This window comes from Halichoeres trimaculatus, unplaced genomic scaffold, assembly GCF_033239565.1.
Source record: "Halichoeres trimaculatus isolate MK-OKI-2021-1 unplaced genomic scaffold, fHalTri1.1 fHalTri1_scaffold_1, whole genome shotgun sequence".
Lineage (NCBI taxonomy): Eukaryota > Metazoa > Chordata > Actinopteri > Labriformes > Labridae > Halichoeres > Halichoeres trimaculatus.
The window spans coordinates 31,528,729-31,556,337 of NW_027437179.1; the positions used below are offsets into that span (position 1 = coordinate 31,528,729).

At 40.4% G+C, this 27,609-nt stretch overlaps 1 protein-coding gene across 4 annotated transcripts; it reads left to right on the forward strand.

Moving 5' to 3' along the window:
- The first annotated feature begins 1,387 nt into the window (after positions 1–1,387).
- On the forward strand, positions 1,388–26,574 carry LOC141788523 (ras-related protein Rap-1A-like). Of its 4 annotated transcripts, none has more exons than XM_074667354.1 (8): positions 1,388–1,525; positions 10,621–10,709; positions 11,344–11,412; positions 11,674–11,730; positions 13,793–13,933; positions 17,709–17,852; positions 18,140–18,265; positions 25,872–26,574. In XM_074667354.1, exons 2-7 carry the CDS (start codon positions 10,653–10,655, stop codon positions 18,227–18,229), a joined length of 558 nt encoding a protein of 185 aa, XP_074523455.1. In that variant the 5' UTR covers positions 1,388–1,525; positions 10,621–10,652; the 3' UTR covers positions 18,230–18,265; positions 25,872–26,574. The 4 variants fall into 4 exon arrangements, with proteins under 4 accessions (XP_074523455.1, XP_074523463.1, XP_074523472.1 ...); XM_074667362.1 differs by having other exon boundaries at positions 1,418–1,525; positions 10,616–10,709; XM_074667371.1 differs by lacking the exon at positions 1,388–1,525 and adding an exon at positions 1,623–1,741 and having other exon boundaries at positions 10,616–10,709.
- The last annotated feature ends 1,035 nt before the right edge of the window (positions 26,575–27,609 follow it).

A 27,609-nucleotide genomic window follows, 5' to 3' on the forward strand; every position in this document is an offset into this window, starting at 1 on the left:
CTTCAGGAAAGAAGTTAAAAAGAAATCCATTTTTAATTTGTAAAGGTTTGATATAGTGTCAGAATTTTGTCAAATCACATTAGATAAATTGGCAATTTTCAGCCGTACTAAGCATTCATTGGTTTTTCCTCTAACATTAAAAAGTTGCAGATGGACTAAAAATGGGTGAAATGTCTTCGCCTGAGAGGCTGAAATCATTGTTTCTATTTCTTGGAACAATCAACAGATGATCAAACTTGTTGTAAGTTACTTTCTATGGTTGGGTGTCTACATTGATCAACTAATGTTTACAGCTCGAAGTGCCAATGTAGTTTAAACTGAAATGCACTTTCACCAATAGGAGAATATTTTTTTTCTGAATATTGCTTACAGAGAATGGAAGCTTGACAAAAATTTCTACATTGACCTAAGCTGGAACTTTACTCAGAGGATTTAACACATTTTCCTTAAGGCTGTAATCCAAACAGCAATCACAAGGGGAAGGGTTCAACAGCAGCTGTGTCAATGCACTACAAGGGAAATGCAAGAATGCCATCATAATGAGATGGAAATAAAACTGATTGGATGTAAATTCTAATTTAAAAAATACTTCAAAGGACAAAAAGTTAGAAAAAGGATCAATTCACACAAAATAACATAAGAGGGCAAATCTATTAGGGATAGGCGCACAGAATAAATTAAAGATGTATATGAGACTATGACACATCTACCATGTTGTCATTGTCACCATATCATAAATATTAGTGAAAACATTTTGATTTGGCCATACACATTTTTATTAGGGGACTAACCTTTTCAACTTGTCCTGGAACTAAATTAACAGCATGGAAACTCATGAAAGCATAAATGTTGTATGCCACTCTTATTCCATCTTAGATTTTTAAAGGGCTCTACAGATGCAAAACCCAAGTGGACTGACAAAAATAACAACTCAGATCACCTACCAAAGATCTAGATCTTAACATGTAACAATGTAAAAAGTGCAGACAACTTTGAGCATGTGCAGTATTTGTGAGGGTTCAATATTGACCGGACTTGGGCTTCTTCTCAAAAGACTTGTCACCTGCTCAGACAAGTCTAAAACATTTAATTTAGAGACATAAAAAATGATAGACAAATGAACTGTGGGATGTGAGTTCCAAGCATGGACTTGATAACCTTAGATATGTTTTCCAATGACGTGTTGATGACCAGTATTGATAATACTTTTTATCTCATTATCTGTCACATTTTAGCCTCCTCCTTGGTGACAAAATGTTTAAAAATAATTCCAGGGACCATGTGTAACTGATGTGACAAATATTGAAACAATGATTATAAACAGGGGTGTGTGATATTGTGTAAGTTTTCTGGACACTCATCCTTTCTGTGAAGTCCGTTATGATGGAAATGATGCGGGTCGACTGGCCAATGTGTCATGCCCTTTTAAGAAAAATGAGAAATAGTCGGAGTGACGTCAGCTGCGCACACAGGCCGGAGGCAAACTGACACTTGCGGAGCGGCGAGAGACAGCGAGCGAGAAACGGTGAGTGGAAATGCCAAACTTTACTACATGCTAAACGCGGTCAAATGAGTCTTTTACATTGGAGCAATTTACGTCCACACATGCGGGATAGTCAGCAGACACAGCGGAGTGCATAGCGGATATCATAGCGGCTAGACAAATAAGAAGAATTGTCCGCAAGTACAAAACGGAGTGTGTGAGCACTCCCATTTTAGTCAAGGCCAGGCGGAAGGGCAGGTAACGCTAGCAATCTGCTGTGTCTTTCTCCGTTCAAATTCACCATGAGTGCATTCTGATATGTGTCCTGTCGGGTGTGGATGGTGTTCGAGATGTGTATTGTGTGTGATTGCATTGTGTTTCTGATAATATAGCTGTGTTTTGATTGTACGCCGAGGAAAGGAATGTGTCGGCTAGCTAGCTGGCGTGCTATCGAGCCGCAGCTAGCGGTTGTGAAGCGTCGGTGGCCTGATGTTGTATTCCAATTGAAAGCGAACCGACGCGGTGTTAAAGTCGCCCCCATCAGTTGTGTATTGCGAGCGACCGACTCGCTGCTTCAAGCATGCGGCATGCGTACAAGGCTTGCGGCGCTACTTTATCACAGTTGTTTCTTTAACCTCCATCATTATCATACATGTAAAGAAAATTGTGGGTGAGTAACAAGTAAAAAGATCATGGGGAGGCTTTCTGGATTGAAGAGACTCTTCTATTTATGACAACAAGTAACCAACGAGGCTTGGCTGACGCGAGTCTAGGCGAACTTGTCGCGTGCAGTATGTGTGTACCGTGACGCAGGCACTTAAAGCTAGCTAGTTAGCGGCTAACGAGCTTGATAACGGGACTTAGCGTTGTTGCTAGTGTGAAGCTAGATTGTATACGGACAGACGCGAGTTTCAGTTGGCTGGATTAAAGATTATGGTATTCCAGGGGATTTATCTGTAAGCGGGTTTATGATTTGAACGGAATTTGATTAATGTTGCGAGAGCTAACGGTTTACCAATCATACATGGACGGAAGAGCGTTAGTTACAGCTCTGTGGTGCAGTCACAGCCACAGATTGTAGGGACTTAGCATGACCTGGAGTGATAAGCATATGCTGCCGCCGTAAGCAAATTAGGTAGATCCACAGTGAGATAACTCAGGAGCTGGAATGACTTTCTCTCGCCTCGGTCCAAGCCTTTGTGCCAGCTGGTTGTAAAGTAATTTGTGCTGCAGGGGAGAGTGTTGTGAAACAGGAAAGGTGTGTGCTCATCCTTAAATTATCAACACACGACCTGTCGAATTTAATAGTAGTAATATATATACGTTGTGATATTAGTTTAAAAATAAAATCAATATGTCTTGGATTGTTGTTCACAGGCTACAACAACCACTTTTCCCCCTACGATCATCCTCTTTAAGCAACCTGGCCGTTTGTTCTCTTAAAAAGGAACAGAGACTGGAAGGGACTATTTTTGTAAGGTAGCTACTCCTTTTCCATCCTATCAGCATGAAGCCGCCTTGCACTTTGGAAAGAGGATGTGGTTACAGCAGGTCAAGGCCCCGGCACAGATGCACTGATGGTGTTTGTCAGTTACAGATCTTTGTCATAATTAAGTCACTGCAAAGTTCAGTGCAGTGGGCTGCAGTTTTCTTCTGACTCACAGGGGCATTCAGGGTTGAAGTTGAGCGATGTAAAACTATGCAACCTGATAAGAAGTCCTAATCTCTGAATCATTTTGACTCCCATAGTTTAAATTTTGGTGGAGAAGATCATGCACGACTTTGTCTTCAGAGAGATCACAGAAAAAAAAATCTTTCAACTGTTGACATCCTTATTACTCACAAGTCTCAATGTGACTGGCTGACTTGATTCAGTTTCACTCATCACACGTGAAGATCACCTCTTAAAAAACCCACATAGAAAACGCTGCTACTGTTGAAGTGTTGGTGGTTAACAGTTTATTTTACAGGCTCGTAAATTCTTGATTTCCTCAGAAGTTTTCCTTTAAAGTACCTTGTAATTTGGTACTAATTACAGGTCGATGTAGAGACAGGATGGAATTGGTATACTTCCAATTAGTTTTGATGAACTAAACTGCTTGCCAATCTCAGTTAGGGCACAGTATGTCAGCTGAGCAGGCCTACATTTTTAATGTGGCTATGGGCAATAATTCAATTAAACATATAAGGAACAGTTTCAGTCATAACTCTAAAAGTTGTGTGAATTTGAGAAGTCAATCTTTCATGAATGGGAAATCTTCGAGTATATTATGTATACAATGAAAGAAACATGTTAAATAGGATAATGCCTGTTTTCACCATATGAGACTGAGAAACTGGTACCATTAATTGAAGTTGCACACATTGCAAGTTGCTGACAAGGTTGTGGGCAAAACATGTGTGAAATACTTTCAAAATACTGCACTGCTACACTTCTCTACCTTGATGCTTTTTATCTCTGCTTAGCAAAAATAACAACCACCTGTATATGGAACGTAGGGCATGCAAATGGTTGTTGTAAGCTCAGAAGAGCATGAAACTGAGTCGTATGGATCAGCCCGTTGTTACAGGTATTTGTTCTTTTTGCATCTGTATCGGACTGATACCCAACACCATGATCAGATCAGTGCATCCTTTTCAGAAAATAAAGAAGAGGTATCAAAATATGACCTCATTTTTGGAGGCAGTAAATCCATCAGTGAGTTTGAAGAAGGGAATAGAATACGAATATGTATACATGCTTGACATGACTTCATTTCAGTGGCTGTTCCTTAATTCAACTCACCTTGTGAAACTTGTCTCGTCTTTTCAGCTTTCACTCCAGACAGTCTGCTTTTCACAGAAAATGAGAAGACATCAGTAAGAAACAAATTGGCTTTAAAAAAGTGTCACCACATTTCCCCCTTAGGCAGTTTTCTTGACAGGTTTTCTACTCTGTGTAGTTTCTTGGTTTTCCCCCTAAAGTTAGTGGTTTTCTGCCTTTGATCATTGTGAAGAAGTGATGTGAGCTTGTGGTTGTAGTGAAAGAGGTAATGAGTAAGAAGAAGCCTATCCACATTTGAGAAACTCTCCATCAGAACAACTATTACCTAACCCATGCTGTTCTTTTCTCCCAACTTGACCTCAAATGTATGACTCTTGTTATCACTGGAGCTCCAGTAAATGTCATGTCAGTCAACAAACATACACATGAGAAGAAAATGGCCTAAGAGTGTTAACGTGCTACCAGCTTTGCCAGCGGATGTGTGCAATTTTCAACAACCGCACGAGTTGGAAGATACATAGGGCACCTATCAATCAAACCGCCCTGCTGAGTCAGGCGCTTTGACAGCATCACTGCTGTCAGATAAGCTTCACTTAGACAAGGAAGTAGTCCATCCTGTGCGCTGTAGTTCAGCTGCTCTCTAATTTCAGTGTCCTCTAGAGTGGGACTTTTACTGTCCAGACACTTTGCTGAAAATCCCTGCAAGAAAACCGCCACCTCGTCCAACTTCCAGCCCTAGATGGATACATACCTTTGGCTGTAGAGGGTGAGTGATGCAGTGATGTCATAGTGGAACGTGTTTTCTGTGGCATGTGGCTTTCCCTCGCTCCTTATTTGCTGGGGTTACTACGAGAGCAGAGTTACAGCAGCTGAGTGTTTGTTTTGTTGGGAATGACAGTGTGTTGTCGGTGGAAGTGGAAACAGAGAGGTTTGGTTTTAAACAGAGATATCCTTAAATGGCCTTGCATGTGTGTGTTTGTGTGTAGGTGTGTAGGCAGACAGGACCAGTGTGGTGTGTATTTTTTCTTCAAGTTTTATAGATTTAATGTCAGAACCAGTAGCATGCTTTTCAGGTCATGTTCCTGATTTCAAAAAGGTTACACTCTATGACAAGGTTGTCTGTTCAAAGCAGACAGATGTTGTTTGACAATTTCAATTTGAACATGAAGTTTGAGCTTCATCTGTGAGCTCACATAATTTGAGAAGGATTGTGTTTGTGATCTGGGAGGCATCGGGCACAACCCTGTCTTCATTGAGCATTAAATACACCAGGTATGTCCCAATCTCAAGTATCAGATAAGAGCTCATTTGGACATTTTTTAATTGATCAATGAGCAGCATTTTATTCATGTTAGGTGTCACTGAACATGGTTTGCTTTAGGGCTGCAGCTATCGAATATTTTAGTATTTGAGTATTCTACTGAAAATCCCATCGATTAATCGAGTAATAGGATAAAATACATTTTTGTTTAGTTAAGGAGCAGTTATTTTTTAAATGAAAATTTTTCTCTTTAAGAAATAGAATTATCTAATACAGCATGTCAATAAGAGCACTTTGGTAGTTCAAAAATTTGTAAACACACTTTGACACATTTTAGTGCCTTGTACATCTCATCAAATGTTGCGGACTCAAATGGCACCCATTTCGTAGAATGACCCATTAGTCTCCAAACTCCAGAAAAGAAGCTAGATTTGTCGCTAGTTTGTATAAGAGGTAGCTTGAGGGGTCTGAAATCTCTCTTAATATGGCCTCAGCTCTATTTGAAATACCACTGTTTGATCTTTTTTAAAATTAAATGATTCCTCGAGGTGGAGAAAATTACTCGAGTTTTTTTTGTAATCGAGTACCTCGAACCATTTGAGGAATCGTTTCAGCTCTAGTTTGCTTTTATGTAAGGGATTATCAGTTCAATACAGACTCAAAAAGTTAAAGTGAATATTGTGTCAAAGGGACGATCCATAGAACAGATATATTTGACTTTATTCTGTGTTTACAACAACTGTGTGTGTATAGCGTCATCGATGCAGGTAGGTCTGTGCACTTTTGCTCTGCAGAGCTAAAATATCCTGAAGGAGATAACTACACGTCTTGTCACACTTGTTTCACTGAAACTGATGGAAACTTGCAATTTATGCAGTGCAAGTTTAATTCCTCACTTATCCAAAGCTGGGCTTTGTAGCGCTGGTCTGTATCTGTTGACATACGATGAACTTTACGGTAAATTTCTGGAATAGTCTGCCAGTTTTCATGGATCACACATGGGATGAGACATAATTAGAAGATACAGATAATCTACGAACATTGTAGACAGTAAACCGTCATTGTCGAGTCCTGATATTCATCATTTATGAAGTTTGTGCTCGCTGTGTAAACGTTAATTTGCCTGATGAGTATTTCCCTCATCTTAGTGAGCATCCTGACAGGGAAGCCCATCAGTTCCTGTGATGAATGAATTTGCGTCTTGGGTGGCTGTTGCCTGTCTTTCAGCTTGATGCTGCCTGGTAGAGCATTTATGGACTTTTGGAAACACAAGTGCTGTTAGAGAAAGTCCAATACGAAGGCTATAGGAAGACGACTGCTGTAATTCAGGTGCTTTGGGCCAAACATTTGAACTCAAACATAACTACTTTTTGATTAGAAGAGAACTGAAATCAGAAGGCTGAAACATCATGCCTCCTCAGCAGAAATGCTAACACCACAAACTAATTCCTTATTAATGCAGGCAGAATTTTTTATCTTCCTATGCAGTGTGTTAATAGAAAAGAATCTACCTTTTCTTTGGAATTGAAAATGGTAAGATACACCAAGCACTTTTCAAGATGTCTCACACATGGGATGGAGACAGGGCGTCTTGATACAACCATAGGATATTTAAGGATGAAAAACAGAAGGAAAATCCATGACAACCCCTGAAGCCATTACATGATAATAATCCAACAGCCACTGTCACAAAGCAATTCTGACATTATCTGTCTCAGCAGGGGTCAACCCACCATGTTCATACAAGAGCCATGACATGTGGACAGCTGACAAGCGAGGCCTAGCCTAAATCTAAGTATGACATTGTCTCCCTGACATCTTATATGTGACACTGTGCCTGCTCTCGACTCTTTACTCAAATCTTTACATGAGCTGCAGCAGGGACTGTTTGCTAACTCTCGTGTGGCTCCGTTCTTTTATTTTCCCTCCCATTGGACTCCTCCCTAATCTCACTTGGAGAACTTGTGTGTAGAGGATTAGTGAGTATGAATTATTCACACTCCAGGCTTCATGTCCCACATGGTCACTGCTTATTTTTGAAGTTGGAGGTCCTTAGTCCAGGCTGCCCCACTGAGTATTTTGACAGCAGTGGTGTAAAAAGAAGTGTAGGAGGGGAGTGTTTGCTTCCTTGGAAGGCAGCAAATAGACTTTTAAGAGTTTGCTAAAAGGATTGATTAGCAAGCAGAGCTATCATGTCTTCCTGAAGACTTTATTTTAACATAAGCCAATTTTTCACTCAGCCTTAATGTCAAATGGTGCTCCTTTCAATCCACCACTCAAAAGTCAAACCCTTGAGTTTCCAAATCATAGTCAGTTGAAGAAATCTGGGTCTGTATGCACATCGAGCAATCAGCAATGAAAATGTACCGTTTGTACTTATGGTGGCAAGAAAAATTGGTACTATTCATGAGCCAGGTTAATACCCCAAAAGAGCATTAAGACTATGTCCAAACGTAGCCAGGTATTTGGGAAACTGCATTTTCTTTTTTGCATTTAGACCTGTTGTCCACACAAAACTGAAAACCGTTTGGTAAATTTAATGCCGATAGACCCCACCGTTACCTACGCCAATGGCAGGATTACTGCACCTGTTAGGCTGTTTTAAAGATGGTAGACGGCATACTCGTGTATTACCATTCAAGACTAAGAGATCAGACATCCAGAGATCAAATGAATACTTTTAAAAAAGTATGAGGATGTGGCGATAAACAGCAAATTTAGATTTAGGAGACAACATTTCATTTTTATGGCTCTTCATACAGAGTGTAAATACACAGTTCAGATTTGTGGGATAGTGGTTTTCCAGGATCCTGGACTTATGACGTTCTACATCAGCCTCGCTTTCATGGCACAATTAGTTAATTTGCGAATTTTTGGCAGTTGTGCATGTGGCTAATGCTACAGCCAAATGGGTCCTTCCATAATGGTATGACTAATGGTCCCATTTGTGTAATGACTGGACATGGTGTTAGACTCTTTTTTGTCTGGTAGATTGTTTCTTGGTAGTAAAAATGCTTGTTAGCAGTTAACGGGTGTACTGTTGGAAATTCTGTTTATTTCCCTTTTAAATGGTGCCACATCCAAGGTTATAATAGTTAACTAAAACGGAACTAAAAACGCAAACTAAAATTTTAAATACATTGCAGTTAACGCAAACTAATAAAATCTAGAAAAGAAAGCAAAAACGATAAGTAAACTAAAACTGTATCTTGTGTTCACAAAACTAACTGAAACTAACTAAAATTAAAGACAAAATGTCCTTAGTTATAGTTTTTGACAATATTAATCGCCTTTAGGATTTAAATTAATCCGACACATTTTCCCAACCAATTTTACGACAGTTTTCGGCTGTTGTCAGTGCCGTACGGCACCATCACAGCGGCGTACTGGGACGTGCTTGTTTACTGCACTGACTGGCTGTGCGCTGTGCTGCGACCAAACGTAGGGGAGCAATGAATTAGAGCATCTGTAATAGTTTAATTTCATGTGAGTCAGACTTTATTGTTAGTGAGTCCAAGTTTGTAATTATTAAAGCTCATATTATATTGTTTTATATAATTCATGTTTTTATTATTTTTATTTAATTCATATTAACATTATTTTATATAATTTATGTTTATATTTTTATATTCAGTTTATATTATTTTCTTGTGTTTAAGGCAGCAGCCAACAGTTCAGTACGAGCATTGACTGATCAGTGAGCACTGTGTTGAACTGGAAAATAAACTGTATTACAAAATATTTACTTTGACCTTTTTGAATCCTGCACCTGGTTATTAACGTATGAAAAACTGAAACTAAACTAAAACTAAGCCTTGTTGCAAAAATCAAAACTAAATAAAAACTAGAATACCTGCTCTAAAACTAATTAAAACTAAACTGTAATGGAAAAAAAATGTCAAAACTAACTAAAACTAAACTATAATGATCAATCCAAAACTATTTTAACCTTGGTTAGCACGGGCCCTGCTACTGTGGCCAGAAAGTACTGGGAGCTTAGAACAAAAGTCAAAAGCAAGAGCAGAATGAGCTGTTTGGAACTTCCGCATTGGTTATCACTCGGGTGGGCAAAGATTTAGTAAAAGTTGTATAAGTATGGATAAGAAGTATAGATAATTTAACGCTAGAAAAGCTGGTATTTGAGAACTATTAAAACAACCAGATGTCATCGTCTTAGCCCAGTTGTTTTTGTCTTGTCAGCAAATCTATGCACCTCTTGGCCAAAGGCCTGTGGTACTTCTGCATGCTTCAAACATAATCAGGTTTTTCATTAACTTGGAAAAATCCTTAAAAAGCCTTTTTAGAATTGCTTGGTACTCGTTTCGCTCTGAACTCTTGATCATTTTCACAGGAAAGCTAACGGTGAGACACTCCTCTTTGAAAACTTGGTTTGGTTTGAAGCAGAGAAGCAGAAATCCCTTCCCTCAGCCAGCCACAGCTCAACCTCAGTGAAGCCGTCTCTTCATCCCTGTAACCCAACTTGTAGTGACCCACTTGGCTAACCCAACCGACTTAACGCCACCGTGCGTGCCAGCACTCCGAAGCCTCTGCGTCCCTTAAAGGGATATTCTAGCGATTTCACAATATCCTCCCCATCGTTGTTTCCACTTCCCTCAGCTGTTTTCTGTTATTAGTTGGTAAAAAAGACTGACTCCATCTCTCTGTTTTACAACAGCTGTAATGAGTGAGTGTCTCAAACATCTGACAGCAGGGTGTGTTTTGGTGTGTGAAGGCCAGATGATTGTGTCATAAGGACGAATATCTGCCAGCTCCACGTATCCTCTCCCCTTTAGTCCCCCTTACACACACTCACACACCACAGCTGGTTTGTGTTAAAGAGGGGTCACATACTCTTCACCTCCTCCACCCTGAAGCAGCTCCACTTATGGGTGTTCCCTCCATTGTTGTGCTTCTTCTTGTCCATAACCTCCAGGAATGACTAGAATCCTTCCTTTCTGGAGTGGAAAATCTCAGAGAGCGGAGTGGGAAAATACCTTTTGTTTGGCTTGGGACTAAAAAGTTAGATCTCGTTTGTTTTTCTGACTTGATTCTTGAACTGTTCTCATTTTGTGTCTTATTTTGCTCCCCCTTCCCCTCATTTGTTCAGTGCAGATTGTTGGGCTGTCCGGTGAAGCAAACCCGCCATGCGTGAATACAAGCTAGTGGTGTTAGGCTCTGGAGGTGTGGGCAAGTCAGCTCTGGTGAGTATCCCCTCCTGAACTCCTTCCTGCCCACCCCGACTCTAACTCTTTAACACCTCTGCTGTGTGTTTCCTCACGGCTTTGTTGGATATGTAAACGGCAGGAAGCTCTCTTTGCTCCAGAGTTTTTGTAGTGAACTGTGTCTTTATGTCATGGGGAGACAGAAGATGAAACTTAAACGTTAAGAAGTAGACGGCTGTTGTTTTGATATTTGTGTTTTCAAGGGGTCATAATGTGTATGGCTTGTCAGCGTCTGCTAAGCTAATTTCTGCCAGGTGTCGAAGTCAGGTTAATCCCTCCAACTGGCACGCTGATATGTTTACACCTTTCACATAATCAGCTGAACTCATCTAACCTTAATGTAAACCAACCATTTAGCATCGTCTATTAGCACAGTCCAAACTTAGACCCTCATTTATTTTCTTTTTAATGTGACCTTAAACAACAATAATAGCTCCTTCTTCTTCCTGACTGGCAACATCATACACATCTTTCATATCCTACAGACCTGTTATTGTAACACATCAAGGAAACATGGCACTTTGGCCGTATCTGCCGCTCAGGATGTTTTTGTTCTTGTGGCACAGAGGTCACATTGAGCTGATGTGCGCTTGCTCTGTGTCTTCTCTTGCAGACAGTTCAGTTCGTACAGGGAATCTTTGTGGAAAAATATGACCCTACAATAGAAGACTCGTACAGAAAGGTGAGTGTCCCTGGAGGGGGGAGAGGGAGAGACAGAGTGGGGGAGAGGAATGAGCTGATTGTTAGCAGCTGCTCTGCAGGTTTATGTCATGATATTGTGCTCTTGTTTTTCTGACTCTCATTCTTTTTTTTATCCTCTTTTTCCCCCCTCTACATTTATTCTCGTCTTCCTTCTCCCTTTGGGTTCTTTGTTTCTTTTGTTTTTATTGTCTGCAGTACCAGAAACATTATGTGCCCCTGACTTGAAAATTTTCTCTTACAGCAAGTGGAGGTAGATGGGCAGCAATGTATGCTTGAAATTCTCGACACAGCAGGCACAGTAAGTGACCTCCACACCTCTGAAATCTCTGTTGATGCCCTGTTTGGCTGTTTATTAGGACCCCTGCGTTGCTGTATTGATCGCTGACATTTGGATTGTAATGCTGGTTGGGCAGTCCAACACTTTCTTCCAGACTGAAAAGATTCAACAAATATTTTTGCCATGAGTTTGACATTTGTACCTTTGAATGAATGTCTTGACAACTGTCGGACCGATCGTTAGAATATGTGGTGCAAAATTCCTGCTCTTATCAATTTATAATGCATGTCCCTTTAATTATATTCCTGTGTCATCACTGTTTAAACCAAAACCTCTTCAATATGTTGTTAAACTGATATCATTAGTTTCAACAGCATACATGTGTTGTGTGATATGCAGCAGTGTAGTGATATCCCTTACAGAACATTGATTAAAAATTGGTGTCATCATGTAGATTATAAACAAAAAGGGGCTTTCACACCTCTCTCTCTGTCTGCAGCACATGTTGCAGAATATCAAGTAGTCTGACTTGTGGGCTTCAAAATGTTTTGAACAACTTTTTAAAGTTCTAAATGTGTTATATTTCTAATCAGGTAGCCTTCTTTGCAAAGCCATATGGTTCACAGAATTAGTGCACAGTCAAAACTGAATAGGTCTCTAAGTGACAAATTACAATGTTGACTGCTGGGATCTGTAAATCTCTGGGTCGCTGTTGGAGCCTTTTGGTTAGAGCATGCGTTTCAAGTCAAGAAGCTATAGAGTGGTTGGACTTGTGATTAGAGCCGACCGATATGGTATTTTGGGGGCTGATGCCGATACTGGGGGTTAAAAAAAAGCCGATATCCAATATATCGGCCGATATCCAATATATCGGCTGATATATATATATAATAAATTCATTGATATTCACAGGATATATACTGTATATAATCACAAATCATTATAATACCCATATGATTCAAGACAGAGACAGAACACTATTAAATTAAAACAAGGAACTTAAATTATAAAACTGTCAACATAAGAACTGTAGGGTTAACCAGTGATAAATACGAACAAGCTGTAAACACAATAAATAAAGAAGTCACACTGTAAACACCGTATTATAGTCTTACATTAGATAATGGTAGACATGTAAATTAACAGTAACATTTATCTCTGTTTATCTCACAAAAAAGCAACTAACATGATGTTAAAACGCCACTCTATAGTATTACATTTTATAATGGTGGACGGTGGGGGCGGGCCCTCGGGTAGTGTGCAGCCCAATACACAGACACACAGGAGAAGGACCGACAGAATCTCTGTGGAGCAAAAATTTTTATAATCGCCTACATTTTGGCCGATGTCGATTAATCGGTGATAGGCATGATCGGCCCGATTAATTGGCCCAACCGATTAATCGGTCAGGCTCTACTTGTGACATTAATGGCTCTCCTAAATTAATAAAAACAAAATATCCTAAATATGATAAAGCACCTTTTTACATTTTTCTTCCAATAATTCAACCCTTGTCAACTGTAAAATTCTTGCTTCAGACAGAATCAAGTTGGAATTTAAAAGATTTGCTGAATAATCATCTTTGATGTCATTTGTGTCAACTTGAGTAGGAAAAAAACACACCTTTAAGATATACATACTGAACATCAGCATGTTAATGCTCCAAACCCTGCACAGTCTCACAGCATAGATGGCTGCAGACCCTCAGTCTTCTTGGTGCATAAATTTGAAACAAGAATACCCCAATGTGTATGAACAAGATAATCTAAATCTGTTTCATAAGGTTGCATCCCTCTTAGACAGCAGAGAATTCTGGTGTTGCACCATTCAAAGCTGTTTCTGGCTTTTTGAAACAGCTTCGACCAGTGACTTTTTTGCCACTAGCTCTTGTCAAACCAGCAGAGGCTGAATATCTTCTGTACTTGTTCGTGATGCACATAACGATACCTACTGGTCTTCTCTTTCTAAAGAGTAATTTTTACTGGCCTGGGTGCAACATGTTTTAACTTGAGTTATATTACAGTATTACTTTAAGTGCAGAGAGCATTTTCAGAGCCTTTTCTTTTCCCTTCCTGCTGTGTAGGAGCAGTTCACAGCAATGAGGGACTTGTACATGAAGAATGGCCAAGGCTTCGCCCTGGTATACTCCATCACAGCACAGTCCACCTTTAACGACCTGCAGGACCTGAGAGAACAGATTCTACGAGTAAAGGACACAGAAGATGTGAGTAAACCGTGGTCACACCGAAGTTTAATGTTGCTTTTTGTTTCACAGGGTTGAATGGGTTGTGGAGACACGCAGTTGAAAGTAGTACAGAAAGGTTATCACTGCCTCGTGTTCTCAGCCGCCTACATTGTTCAGAACCAGATTGCACTGTTGCTATGGCTACCATTCAACACTATTCACTGGATCTTATACCACAAATTAGTATTACCTCCACATAATGCAGATGGTGTCACACTGTTATTCTTGTTTTGTCTTTGGATCAAAAACAATAAGAAAGCACTTAGTGAGACTTGTTTACCCTTCGTAGCCTAGCATTGGCTGTGATTAGCGTCAAGCGCGTCCCTGTGGTTTGATTAATTCATCTGTGTTTATCACGGACACAGAGCCACAGCCCAGACTTAGACTTTGTTAAAAGTAAGAGAAAATTCTTTTTGTGATGCATTTTCATCCTTTTTTTTCTTGCTTTCTGCTCATGCCGAGTGGTTTTCCCCTCATGCGCTGGACTTCGGCTTGGATCAGTGACAGCACAAATAGAAATCGGATGTGTCATCTCATTAGTGTGCTGTTTGTCAAAAGCACATTTCCATATTTCTGTATCTCTGGTCAGACTGTGAGGCTGCTGAGTGAGTAAGCCCTCCATCCCCTCTCTGGTTGGAGCAGATAGTATGTCAGCAGGATCTAAGATGCCCTTTTTTGGTGATCTCTGGAGGGAACGAATGTTACCATAACCCTCTCTCTCTCCTTCGTACTCACTCTCCCTCTCTGTTCCCTGTCAACCATCTCCTCTGCAGCCTGGCGTGAAAGTGTTTTCTACCCATCTTTCTCCTACTCCATCTCTTCTGCCTCTATCTGTGCCAGTATTCTCCTGTGCTCTTTTGTTTTGACTGGCCTTTTCATCGCCTGTTGCCTCCTCTCTTCCACGGCTGGTCCTGCGGTCTGACTGTGGTCTGGCGCTCAGTGCGGGTGATTGGACTGTCAGGGATGATGTGTAAAGAAAGCCTCGGCTCATCAAAAGCACACAGGGTTGTGAGGCTGTGGTGCTTCATTAGAGTCTCTGCGGTGAGGGAGCTGAGGTTAGCTTCAGGCTAACAGATGGATCACAGGATCAGTGGCTCCTTTAAAAAACAGTTAACGTTCTTTTCTTCTTAAAGCACGCTCCCTTTTTCAATTCCTCCTATCTGGCTGTTACCTCTGCTCTGTCAGCAATCAGTCTTTCGTGATTCAAGCTGTGACATCTGTTTATCTTCCTTAGCCCCATGCAGGAATGCTCAACAAAAGGAAATGCTTAGAAATGTCCTTTTTTTCCAAGCATGAGGACTTATTTCTTATTCCGAGAAAGCTTTCTAAGTGATCACAAACATTGTAGTTGCAGCTACAGCTGTTCTCATTCTCAGCTCTTCCACGCACCATTTGCTGCAAAGCTGGCAAAATGTACAGACCTACTTACAACTGCCAAGCTCATTAAGGCTATGTATTGAGCACAGTAGGGCCAAAATTCCACAGTCTTTTAAAAAGTGGTTGTGAGTGAAGAATAAAGTAAGTGAGCAGTCAATGGTGTATTAAAAGCTCACTTCCCGTACTTCCTTCCACATTTCTTATGTAAGAGAGGTCGTATGACTTTTCTAGGCCATCTACGTCTCTGATTGTGTGACTTGGATGCTACTAACGACTGACTCCATGTTTGTGACTCACCGCTCCATTTGCAGCGACTGGCTCCATTCATTCCCTCTATACTCCCCCTGTTCTGTGCTCCCAACAATCCAGTCTCCAGCATGCCTCTGTGGGCGGGACAGGACCTGTCTGTAGCATGTTAACAACGTCTGAACAGATTCTCTGTGGGCTGCGTGGATTCTATAAGTAGGCTAATGCTGCCTTGTGTTGCTGCTGACACTGGACATTTTTCTCTGCCTTGCATACCTCTCATCCTACCATCCTTCCTTCCCTCTCCCTCCATCCCTTTTATCCCAGCTTGGCTCAGAGTTTGTGTTGGGAGGGCATACCACTGGTTCTCCCAGGACCCCATGGGAGAAATGTCGTTCAGCAGCCCAGAGCGAGGGCTTGTTTGGATATCAAACATCAAGCAGCAACCTCCATGGGGTTAATCTAAACATCGCAGCTTCCTGTCGTCTGCCCCTCAGCCCAGCGAGAGAAAAAAAGAGCCAGGGATTTACACTCCAGGCCTTCAAACGTTGACATTTTTCTGGGGCACTTTTTGACAGCCTTACTGCAACCTCTGAACAGAAGTCTCTCGGGTGGGAGAGGGTAGTTTTAAGCAAGTTTGTGCATGTCAGTGTTGGTGCATATTGCTTACAAATATCCAGTTTTGCCAGATCCACAAGACACGTCTGGAGGCTGTTTTCTGGACAAGAAGAAGGCAGGGAAAGCAGGATTTCCCATGCATTGATTTGTTACTTGCAGGCCCACCACAAATATATATCTTCTTTCAGATATATTATCAGGGACTGTTGTGCTGCATGCAGAATTGACCACTACTTGATTACTAAGCTGTACCAAAAACACAAGTATCCTGTAAGCCTTTCCAAAGCTCAGAAAACCACATCATTCTTTTTTTGTCGTCAATACTTTTTAAATGTGGGTGGTATAGTAAAACTAAGCTGAGACCTGAAAGTATACTGCACGCTGAGTGCAGGCGAGCTCCCACACACACACACACACACACACAAACAAACAGTCTCGCACTATCATGTAATTCCAGAGAGCAGCCGGAGCGTGGAATCCAGCTGAAATGTTCGAAAACATTCAGGAAGGAAAGCGATGTTATCCCGGTTTGGGCGGGGCTGCCATGACTTCCTCCGGGTCCAGCGTGCTCCCTAGATAGCCGGTCAGGAAACAGCAGGCAGGATGAGACGCATCCCGACACCCTGGCTGCCCCATCTTTGCCCACTGTGACAGTTAGAGCTGAAGTTTGTGGCCAGAAAATTCTTTCTTCCTCTGAGGGTTTTTGTTTTTTTGACCTTGGCTGTTGAAATAGCTAACTCAGGGCACGAAAAGCAGAAGTGTTGGCTATTCGGGAGATTCCAAACCCATCTGCACTTCTTGTCAGTGGTTGTTCTCTCTGCGGGTTTCCTTTAAGTCCTGGTTAAAAAGGATTTCCTTTTCCAAAAACTAAACCAAAAATTGCATTCATTGCAATTTTCTATTGATTTTTAAACCTCCTCTGTGACTGTTGTGTAACCAAAATGACTTTTCCTTCTTCCCCTGGGGGATGGATTGATTTCATTGATTGTCTTTGTAACAATCTAATCCAGCCTTCAAATGAGCACTAATAGACTATTAGCTGTTAGTAATTATTGGTCCACTCACACTGAGTATCCACTTGAGTTAAACCTTCACTGAAAATATGCCATACTGATACTTTCTCTACCGTCTTCTTCAAATGACCCTGTGTCTTTCCTTTGTCTTTATTTTTTGTCTTCCTCTCTCATTCTTTCTTCTTTCTTTCTTTCTTTCTTTCTTTCTTTCTTTCTTTCTTTCTTTCTTTCTTTCTTTCTTTCTTTCTTTCTTTCTTTCTTTCTTTCTTTCCACATAAGCTAAATGTCACTTGGGTTGAATTGGAATTTTTTTCTGTACTATGATGTATTCGCCCTCATGTGTTGATTGATGTATTTTTTTCATGAATTTGTGAAACTATTTTTTTCCAACTTTAATTTCAATTTGCACAGCAGCAGCAACCTCTAAGATACATATACCAGCTGCTGGATGCTACGGGGGTACTGTTTCTTATACTAACTCTATTTCTCTTCTCCCTCAGGTGCCAATGATCCTGGTGGGGAACAAGTGCGACTTGGAGGATGAGCGTGTGGTGGGGAAGGAGCAGGGCCAGAACCTGGCCAGACAGTGGAACCACTGTGCCTTTTTAGAGTCCTCTGCAAAGTCAAAGATCAACGTCCTCGATGTGAGTATGCTTAGAAACAAAGCTCTGGTTTCAGCTGCCCACGTTAGAAGTAGCTACTCCTGAACGACTGACACAGTATTGAATTTAAATGCTGATACAGTAACCTCACTAGAGTTTTGTTTTGGGTAAACAGTAGATTTGTTGTTTACTTAAGTTGCTGGTAGTTTAAAGTGCTTCACTGTTGTCAAAACTATGAATCAATGTGTCAAAAGCTGCATGAAAAAGAATCAATAGTTCTACCAGTGGCAAAGATAAATCTTTATTTTTCTCTGTTCTGTCTCTCTTAGATCTTCTATGACCTGGTCAGACAGATAAATAGGAAAACGCCAGTGGAAAAGAAGAAGGCAAAAAAGAAATCCAACTGTGTCCTGCTTTAAAGACCCCCTCCAGCCCCTGCAGCAGCTCTGAGCCAGGTGTGTGTTTGTGTGTGTGTGAGTCTAAAATTTCATAACACATAGTGTTAGTCATAAAGGCCCAGTGGCTGACATATGTCTCTTGTCACTATGCATACGCTAGCCTTAAGGTTGATTAGTGTTATGCAATAGCTTTGATCTTTTTATGTCACCTCAGATAAAGCTGCTTACATCAGTCATAGTTTGTTACAAGTTTCTTTGCCAGCAGCAAAGTCATTAGATTTATGTACAAAGCTTTATACAACACCTTGTCAACAGTAGTTTTGGTCTTGTCTTGAGCTCTGCAAAAAAGAGCTTGAGTAATGAAAGATAAAGCTTAAAACCTGGAAGGTAAAATCTGGAGACAGATTCCCCTTCCAGGCAGGCAGGGGTACTACAAATATGACGGGAAAAAAAAGTTGTAAGGAATAACTTTCAGTAGAACTAGGTCTGATTCTCCTCAGTAAATTAAGCTCTTGTTAACACAGGATCCCACCTGGATGAATCAAACTGCGCCCAGTTTCTGATTTTTTGGAACTAGTTGGCATTCAGGGCAGAGTAATGTCTGCAACGTAGGTTATAAATATCGTCTTATTCCGATAAGGAAGTGCTCCATGTGACAACCAGTCAGTCAAACTGCTTTTTCGTCACATTCTTGTGTGGGACTCCATGTGTTGTCGCTCAAGAAAAAACAGCGCTTGTCATCCTGAATGTCATTTTTAAAATGCTGTTCCAAAACCAGTAAACATTTCTGGATGGGTAAGCATCCCCTTAGTCAGCCTGCGACAGTGTTAAGGGCTTTAATTAGCATTTTTTTTTATTTCTGTGCTGTTTAATAAATCAGTGAGTCACTGTGTGATGACTGGATATAGATGCAGACCTTAGCAGACTGCAGCAGCTGGTCACGTCTGAGGAAATCCTGACCGGTTCTCAGGTTGTTTCCCAGGAAATTAGAATCACTTCTTCTTTTTTTTATTTCAGTTCATAGCATATTTTTAACAGTTGTGCTGGATACTGATGATGAGGAAGCAAGAAAACACACGTAAACCAAGTTTCTAGTTCCTGTTAGTTCCCCTTAAAACAAGAGTAAGGTTTTATTTTCAGTCAGAATACTTACCATAAATGATGTAATAGTCAATTAGCATTCATACTGGAAGATGAACAGTATGTTGATGCTACTTTGAACATTTTGGTGGAGCCGTTGTTGTCCTAACTATCATTGCATTGGCTGAAAAGAAAAAAAATCCAAGAGCAAATAGTCACTGAAGAGGCTTAAGAGTTTCTCGAGCTTAAAAGACACAAGAAGAAAGACTGTGAAATAGGAGAAATGCACTCCAAACAATAAATGAAAATGGGCTAAAAGCTATAAAATGCAACAGATAAGGTCGGGCATTGATCCTGCATGTACTCACATCTACAAGTCAATGCAGTATCGCCTCCATTTGTGATTTTGCTCTCATGAAAGGTGAGCCTCACGTAGGTAGGCTTGTTGTTAATGATGTTTCAAAACTAAGGGCACAGAATAGCAACAAGGTGCACAAAACCTTTTGAAACATCCGCATCAGAGGACTTATATTGAACATGAGTGCATTTTAGGAGAGAAAACTGATCACTCTGTCTGTCCTGCACTGAGAGTTGCGAGGTGAGGGCTGATCACACTCTGGTCTACAAACATAGATTCTATATAGTGCTGAAAAATGCATAAAGGCATAAAATGCAGAAGACCTCTGTGATGGAAACTTTACTTTTACCATGTGATTATGTCTTATTTATAACTACCACCACCAGTGCCTGCAATGAGGTCTCTGCAGGGAGACAGAAATCTCACAGTACACATAGTATACCACCCTCTCCTAATTTTAGCATCTCGTCACATTGACATAGAACCCACCATAGGTTAGAGGTCATCATGAGCTCCTGAGATTTAACCCCAGTTAACCCTTCCCTCACCAACTGAGAAAGTCAACGTCAGAATGTTTCCAGCCCGATGTGGAAAGTTTCCATCTGAAAGATGAGTTCAGGTTCAGTCAGTTGAGTAAATCTTGTGAGATCTCATGATGTGTTTTCAGCCTCACATGGGAGCACTAAGTCTGGCCTCAGTATTTCCAAACAGTAAAGCTTTTTTTCTAAGAAAAGTGACGTTTTTTTGGCTGAATTAAACAGATTCGTCTTTCCCAGGTTTTTGTTTGAATTTTAGTTGGAAACTCTACACAGCAGGGAGAAAATGGACACAAAGTGTTGCCTGAAAACTGCTGCACTAAGAGGTTTTTGCTTATAGTGAAGCATGTTGTTGTTCTTGTTTTTTTTTTTTCATTTTATTTTATGCAGACTCACACACAGTCGCACACACAAATAATTTAGGAAGTATGATTATACTCTGTAGTTACATGAGAATGTGAAGGAGAATTTCCTCAAAACCCACAAGGGGGTTTTTAATGCTGACTTGTAGTTGTTCTTTCCAGGCAGAATATTAAAAATAAATATCCACAGCAGTGAATGCGTATTGTTCAGCCATGGTGTGCCAGTTGTACCTTATTAAAGCTCGGCCCAAGTAAAAATAATGTCAAATATGATATTGATAAGGTAGAAAAAAAGTTAGTGAAAAACATTATTGGCTATTTGAATATTCTAGACTCATGACTCATCCCTAGTGGTAACCAAGGTCTCCTGTATTTATGGCTCATTCAGGAGTCTCTGTGCACACTGTGACTGTCTGAAGGTTAAGAAAACTGTGTGTGGCCTCCACTGAGACAAGTGAGCAACAGGATTTTCAAAATAAGTGGTGACACTTTGTCCTTAAACTGGAGGATTTTTGTCCAAGCTGTCATCTCTGAAGGTGTAGACTTTGATGACATGTCCTTAAGCGACAAGCTAACTCTGTAGCATATTCAGCGGGTCTGTCCTTTAACTGACCTACAGAGCAGGGGCAACAATTTCTTTGAAAGAATCATCACATTTCTTCACTGTATCAGCTTTACACCTCACCATGCATTTGTTTTCTAAAGTTTGGATTTCTTCCTTTATTGATTCTGAATCATTTTGTGCAGTGAAATAAACTGATGCTCAGTTGTTGTTTGCATTCATATTTTTATCAGGGCAGTCAGTGTCATATGAGGGGGGTGGTAGCTTCTGTCTTCGATGGATTCATCTCTCATCATGAGAAATAAAAGTTTAGAAGGACTAATGAGACCGTGTTGCATGCAAAAACCAAAAGCAAAAAGTAGACTATGCTGCTTATTTGTGCTTCATCTTTGCTGAAGTAATGTTCCTTCCCTAAAGCAGAGGTGACACATAAAATGTGTGGGTCTGGTTTGAGTTAAGGGCCTCTTTGTTGTTAAAAACTTGAAATGGGTGTGACTGAACAACCCTACACTTCACAGGAGACTTTCCAGTGTCTGTTCCTCTGAAGTCTTAAAAATCACAGTTTACACACTTTGAGAAATGTTGTCGGAACAAAATCTTTAGTTTTTAGAAAACTAGCAAAGCTTAGAAAGCAGCACAGATCTTATTCCACCTCCTTCAGTCCCTTTTATCTGGCATTGTCGGGGAAATAAAATGGTGATATTACCGATAACACTGGATTAGCGTCACAGACAGAACCATTGTGCCGGCCCAGACACCAGGGCCGCTGAACCACCCACTGCGTTCCTCGTCTGAATCCATCTGTGTTGGTCAGTTACTGTTTTGGTGTGTGTGAGAGTGGGGCCTCTGTCAGGCCCTGGGGCGTTGTCTACTCCCTCAAGCACCCCCACATTCACACGCTGGCCAGCCCAATGAACCAACACTAATGGGATTACAGCGCCACTGTTCCACAGCTCCCAACACACTGGATCATACACTACAGAGAGAGGGGAGGGAGGTTACGGTGCCAGCCTCGGACAGCACAGCAAGTGGGAGAGTTAATGGGACAGTCTACCTTACACAACATGGCCCTTTTCTGGTTTGCTGACCTACTGAGTCATTGGTTTTCACTCTCACTGTGTTCACTGAGTCAGGCAGCAGCTTCACCCTGGAACCTGTTAGGAGGTTTTGCTACTTTTAATTTGAAAACCTTTATTATTTAGTGTTGTGATTTATGCCCCCTGGATATAGGATTAGTTTTGGCTCCTACCCACAGCCTATTTCCACATCAGTGTTTAACTGTGTGAGACATTTTCAGTGAGCTTCAGATCTTCTTTCAAACTTTAAATCAATAAGTCCCACGCTGCCTGACAAATTTAACAGTGAAAAGCGAGATCTGTCCTCTCTGATGAAAAGGAAAAATTAATTAATTTTGCTGTAATAGTGGACTCTGAAGCTTGTCAAAAAAAGGACAGAAGAGCAGAAGACAGCTAAACAGGGAAGTAATAGAGCACAAGCTAAAACACAGGTTAAGATTTTACAGCTCACATGCAGCATCTGTGCTGCAGTGGTCTGTTCAAACCAGAGACTGTATAAAACATGGACGTAGTCTCCGCAGTGTCACCCATCTGTTCCTGATACCGTGACATGAAGCCAATCTGCTGATGCAGCCACATTGGATGTGATGCTGGCTTTGAGCTTCCTCTTTAATAGTTACAGGGCGCCCGTCATCGTATGAGCTGAGCTTTATCTCTGATTGGACGATCAAACAATCCTAATAACTTCTAAACTGCAGAGTTAGAAAAAAAACCATTCACCCACCGTACAGTGTGTACCAATAGCGAGATCCCAAGCCGTTTTTTGAACCAGGCTCTAAATATGCTTTTTGATGCCGCAATAGTATTTTTTTTTTGGCTCGGTGTGTACATGACTTCCAGTCTTTCTGCAGTCAGCGTCAAGCGGATTCTCGGTGAACAGCAACTTTTAGTGCTTCCGCATAGGCTTCATTTTTCTAAACCGGATGTTTCCCCTTGGTTCAAACTTAAAGTCTATCAATAAAACGAAGAGTCTGACTCGCTCTGCTTGGTGAGGTTGGAGTTGGTAGATGAGCACTGGTTGGACAAAACCAGGATTCACTAACGTTAACCTATTGGACATGTCTGAGAGCACCGGGCTGTGAGTAACATTAAACAGAAAGTCTGCTCACCATCTGGACACCAAACTACAAACTAAGTTTACAAAGTTTGATTGGTGTCATGTTTCAACAATAGAGCTATGTCACTAAGGGAGAAGTATTCACTCCAAGCGGCAAACTTCAGTCTGGGAATATGAGACAAAGCGGAAGTGCTAAAATCTGCTGTTTCTCGAGTGTTCGCTTGAGGCTGGCTCCGGAAGTAGCGGCAGTCACTTACACACCAAGCCAAAAAAAGCCATCTTCAAAGCAGAAATTAACCTAGTTAAAGCCTGGTTCAAAAAACGTCTTCTGTCTAACTCGGCCGTTCGGAGGATATTAAGATCGCGAGCTCCCCCAATTAGAGGCCCAGCTGAGGGTCACATGATCGACAGGCGCCCTATGGCTGCAGGCGAAGCCCTTGCCACTACCAATATGGCCGCTATAGCCGATGTGCTTCATTTTCCGTTTCAGAAACAGACGTGTGATGTCGGCGAGACTACGTCAATGTTTTATACAGTTTATGATTCACTCTCTTGAACTGTCTTGTATGAGTATACTACAGGCAATATGAGAATATAAAAAGAAACCTCAGGGCTGAGACACAGCTGGTGGATCTTTCAGGTTAGAGGATAGTGGAGGCTGAGGTCCACAAAGGAAGCAGACTGATATCCTCCTCTTTACACCTGTGGTCTGAGTTAGAATCCCGCAGGAGTTCATCAGACTGACTCACATAGCTCAGAGGGAGGATCAGTGGACTGTGTGAACCCTGGCAGCTGCTCAGATGCTCCGAGCAGAACAGTAGAAAAGAATCCACACAGAGCTGTCTTGAACTTTCTTTAGCCTGAAACACCTTGAAATCACCAGAGAGAGGAGTTGTAAGCCGAGTTGACTTCTTCATCATCGTTGGCTCCTTCTCTCCCTGCAGGCCTCACCAGCTGTGCTTTGACTTGACTGTAAAAGACTGGTGTTATGAAGAAATAGAGACCTAGCTTTAAAATGAAAACCCTGTTTGTTGAGTATTGGAAACATATTTGACATTTTGCCTTTTTTTTTAATAATCTGATTTACTTTGTTAAATAACTTATCATACAATCTATTGTCCGTGTCAGTATCAAGGGCTGTTGGGCAAAGTAAGACAGGATGGAGAGAAAGAGCTGTCACATACGGATGAAAGAAATTAAATGTAATGTACAAAGACTTTTTGGAACATTTTACTTTAGGTCCCCCAAGGTTTTTTTTTTGTTTGTTTAATTGTTTTGACATGGTTTACAGCAGTACTTACCTTAGCTTCCATATGGAAACTTTTTAATGGATATATCAATGAACAGTTACTGCACTGTAACAAAGCAGACTCAACTATTCTTCTGTCACTTATGTCACATCTTTATTTCTCATGGATCTCATTAACACAAGTTCCGTCATTTCATTTTAAGTAGAGATTGAGACCATTCAGGGGAGGGTCGCCAAAGTCCCCTCAGTGTCAAAACCTATTTACAACAGCATATTTCATCCCTTACTGTAAAAGTTTAAATAAAAGTAACATTGAATTTATATTATTATATTATTTTTACATTATATAGCATATTATATTTATACCCTACAAAGAAATAATTTTTGATCCGTTTTTCACATTGATTGTTGAGACAAGACCCTGAGGACTAAACCTGGATAACAACAGCAGAGGGGCGCTATTATCTGGCACCATTTCGTTTTTGAGGTCCGTTTTGAGAAGTTTTGGGACTCCTACTCTTCCTGTTTGTTCTTATATTTTGTTGATATTTCCACATTGTCTTGGTACAGGTTGACACCAAAATGACCAACAAAAGTGGTTATTCCGATTTTAATTTGAAGTTTCATTTTATAGTTTAAAGTTAATGAGTTAGGATTTATTTTTAATTTGAACAAACATACCTGTGTATGAATCTGTGTTGAACATGGGCCATGCGCATTTCTGTACTTTTTAGTGTGACAGCTAGAATAGTGCATGTTGTTATGCATTCATGTAGCATTGGTAGCTCTAAACGTTAGTTAAAGAGGTTCCGGTCTTTGTATTCTTCTCATCATTTTGTACTGTATGCCTCTGTATGTATTCAGTTGTATGTGTGCCAGAGAGAACAGTCGGCAGTAGATACCAGGAAACATGCTCTATTAGTTTAGTTACTTTCAGTTCCTTATTTCAGCAGTTTTTGTCCAGATTTTAGTGGTTTGCATGTGTTGAGGTTGAACATGTAAATGAGGGACCACTGATGGGATCTCTGGTGAAGTGTCCAGAATCTGCTTTATTGTTCATTAACTCTCTGCCTACACTTTCTTACACCATAAACATGCACATCATATACTCTAAGACACCTCCACACTTTTGTGGTGTCTTTTTTGAGGATCATATATACAAAAGTTTAGTTTCAGAGTGTCACTGGAGTGAATACTCACATTTATTTCCTCTTTTTTTTTGTTGTAAACTGGCCTAAATCGGTCTTTTTTACTTTTTTTTTTTCCTCCCCATGCAATGCCACCCTTCTGCCACTAGAGAGCACTGTAGACATATTAATGCTGTATGAAAATAGTGGTTAAAAACATGAAAGAGGGACTCATAACAGCTGTGTTGTTTTGCAGAAATGCTGTAATGAAGAACTGTTGCCCTGATTGGAACGTGCCAGCATTCCAACAGCCCCCCCACCCCCACCCTCAAACCTCCATCAGCCATAAACGGTGAATCAGCTGACTGAACTGCTCCTATCAAAGAAGAGGACCACCTACATGAAAGAGAGAGATGGAGAGAGTATAGAGAGAGAAAGAAAGACAGTAAGCGAGAGAGACGACTCTCGCCTCCGAGGACCTTCCTCTGTGTCTCAGTTTTCAGTGTGAACCCTGAATGGACAGTCTCCATTTCTGCAAACAAACACAAACTTATGATGATGATGATGATGATGATAAAAGCCTCTGAAAAGCTAGAAAAAATGTGTCAACGAGCCGCCTACATGGCCAGAGAGCAGCCCCCTCCTGTATTTTCAGTTTTTGACAGTTAAAGAAAAAGAAAATTAACAGCGTTTAAAGAAGGAAAGTTAGAACTTCAGTATTTTTCATCTTTTTTTTTTCAATATCAATATCGTATTTGAACGACATGGAAGTTGACCTCTTTAGTTGTATGATTATAAATATTCTTCAAAAACGAGCATGAAAAAATGCATCAGTTATTAAGTGTAGATGTTTTCAAGTGAAATCAAGTGGAAAAGTGAGAAATTTTTTATAGCCATACACCTCTTCTCCATGCCTGTCATGTCAGTGATGATAGATCAAGGTCTATGATATGTATTATTATTATTTTATTATATATATTTTTTCTTTGTTCGCCCTGTTGTTCATGGACTTCTCTTCTGCGAATATCTCTCTCTGATGTGACTTAATTTTATACTCAGTCACTGGGATTTCATAGCTCCCATAATATATTCTAATGCCATTTTTGCATAATAATGCTTCAGAAAAAAATGGGTCTTTTATAGAAGAAATATGGGAAAAAATAAGGATTGATTTCTATGTCTCTTGAAGCTGAAATATATTATACTAAACCAACTCTAATAATGCTTCTTGTGTTTTTCTGTCAATGATGTTCCAGCTTTTATGGATTATTAAAGTACATTTTAGTACATTTTCATTATATTGGTCAATGTATTTTTGTGATTAAACTTTTATTCAAAGCTGATTTGACTTATTTGAGAAGAGTGAAACAAAAAGCTTTTTTGACTCTATGGAAAGACAACAGGAAATGCACTTTGTTAGCTGTAGTTAATGAAGTATTGATTCTATACAGTGAAACCAATCTGTTCATTGATCAACACAAGGCATATAGAGGACAGCTTATAACGGTGAAGCTTATCCACTGTTAGTGTTTGGCATTTCTGTAAATGACCACTAGGTGTCAGTATATGAGCAGAGATTGTTCAAACATCCAGTCAGAAGTGGCAGAGGGAACTGATTCAAAGCCTCAGCACCAAATTATATAATGAAGTTTAGTAAACAAATTAATAACAGTTGAATTACTGCATATTTAAATCATCTTTCTGCACAGATTTCCTCCAGGTCTTTGCATTGGGGAGGAGCTTGCAGAGTATTTCTGGTGTCTTGTACGTTTCTCCCCCACAGCCTGGATTTAATTAAGTCTCCTTACCTGAAAGATGGGATTTTCTGTAATCAGCTCCTTTTGCTTCCCTGTGTAAAGGAAGCGAGGAATAATAATAGTTAAAGTAGAGGGGCTGAAGGCATTATGTGACACATCAAACGTGTTTCTGAGGTGAAAAAGCATGGTTATGTAACCTGAGAAATATACAGATATTTTCTTCATAAGCAGGAAAAG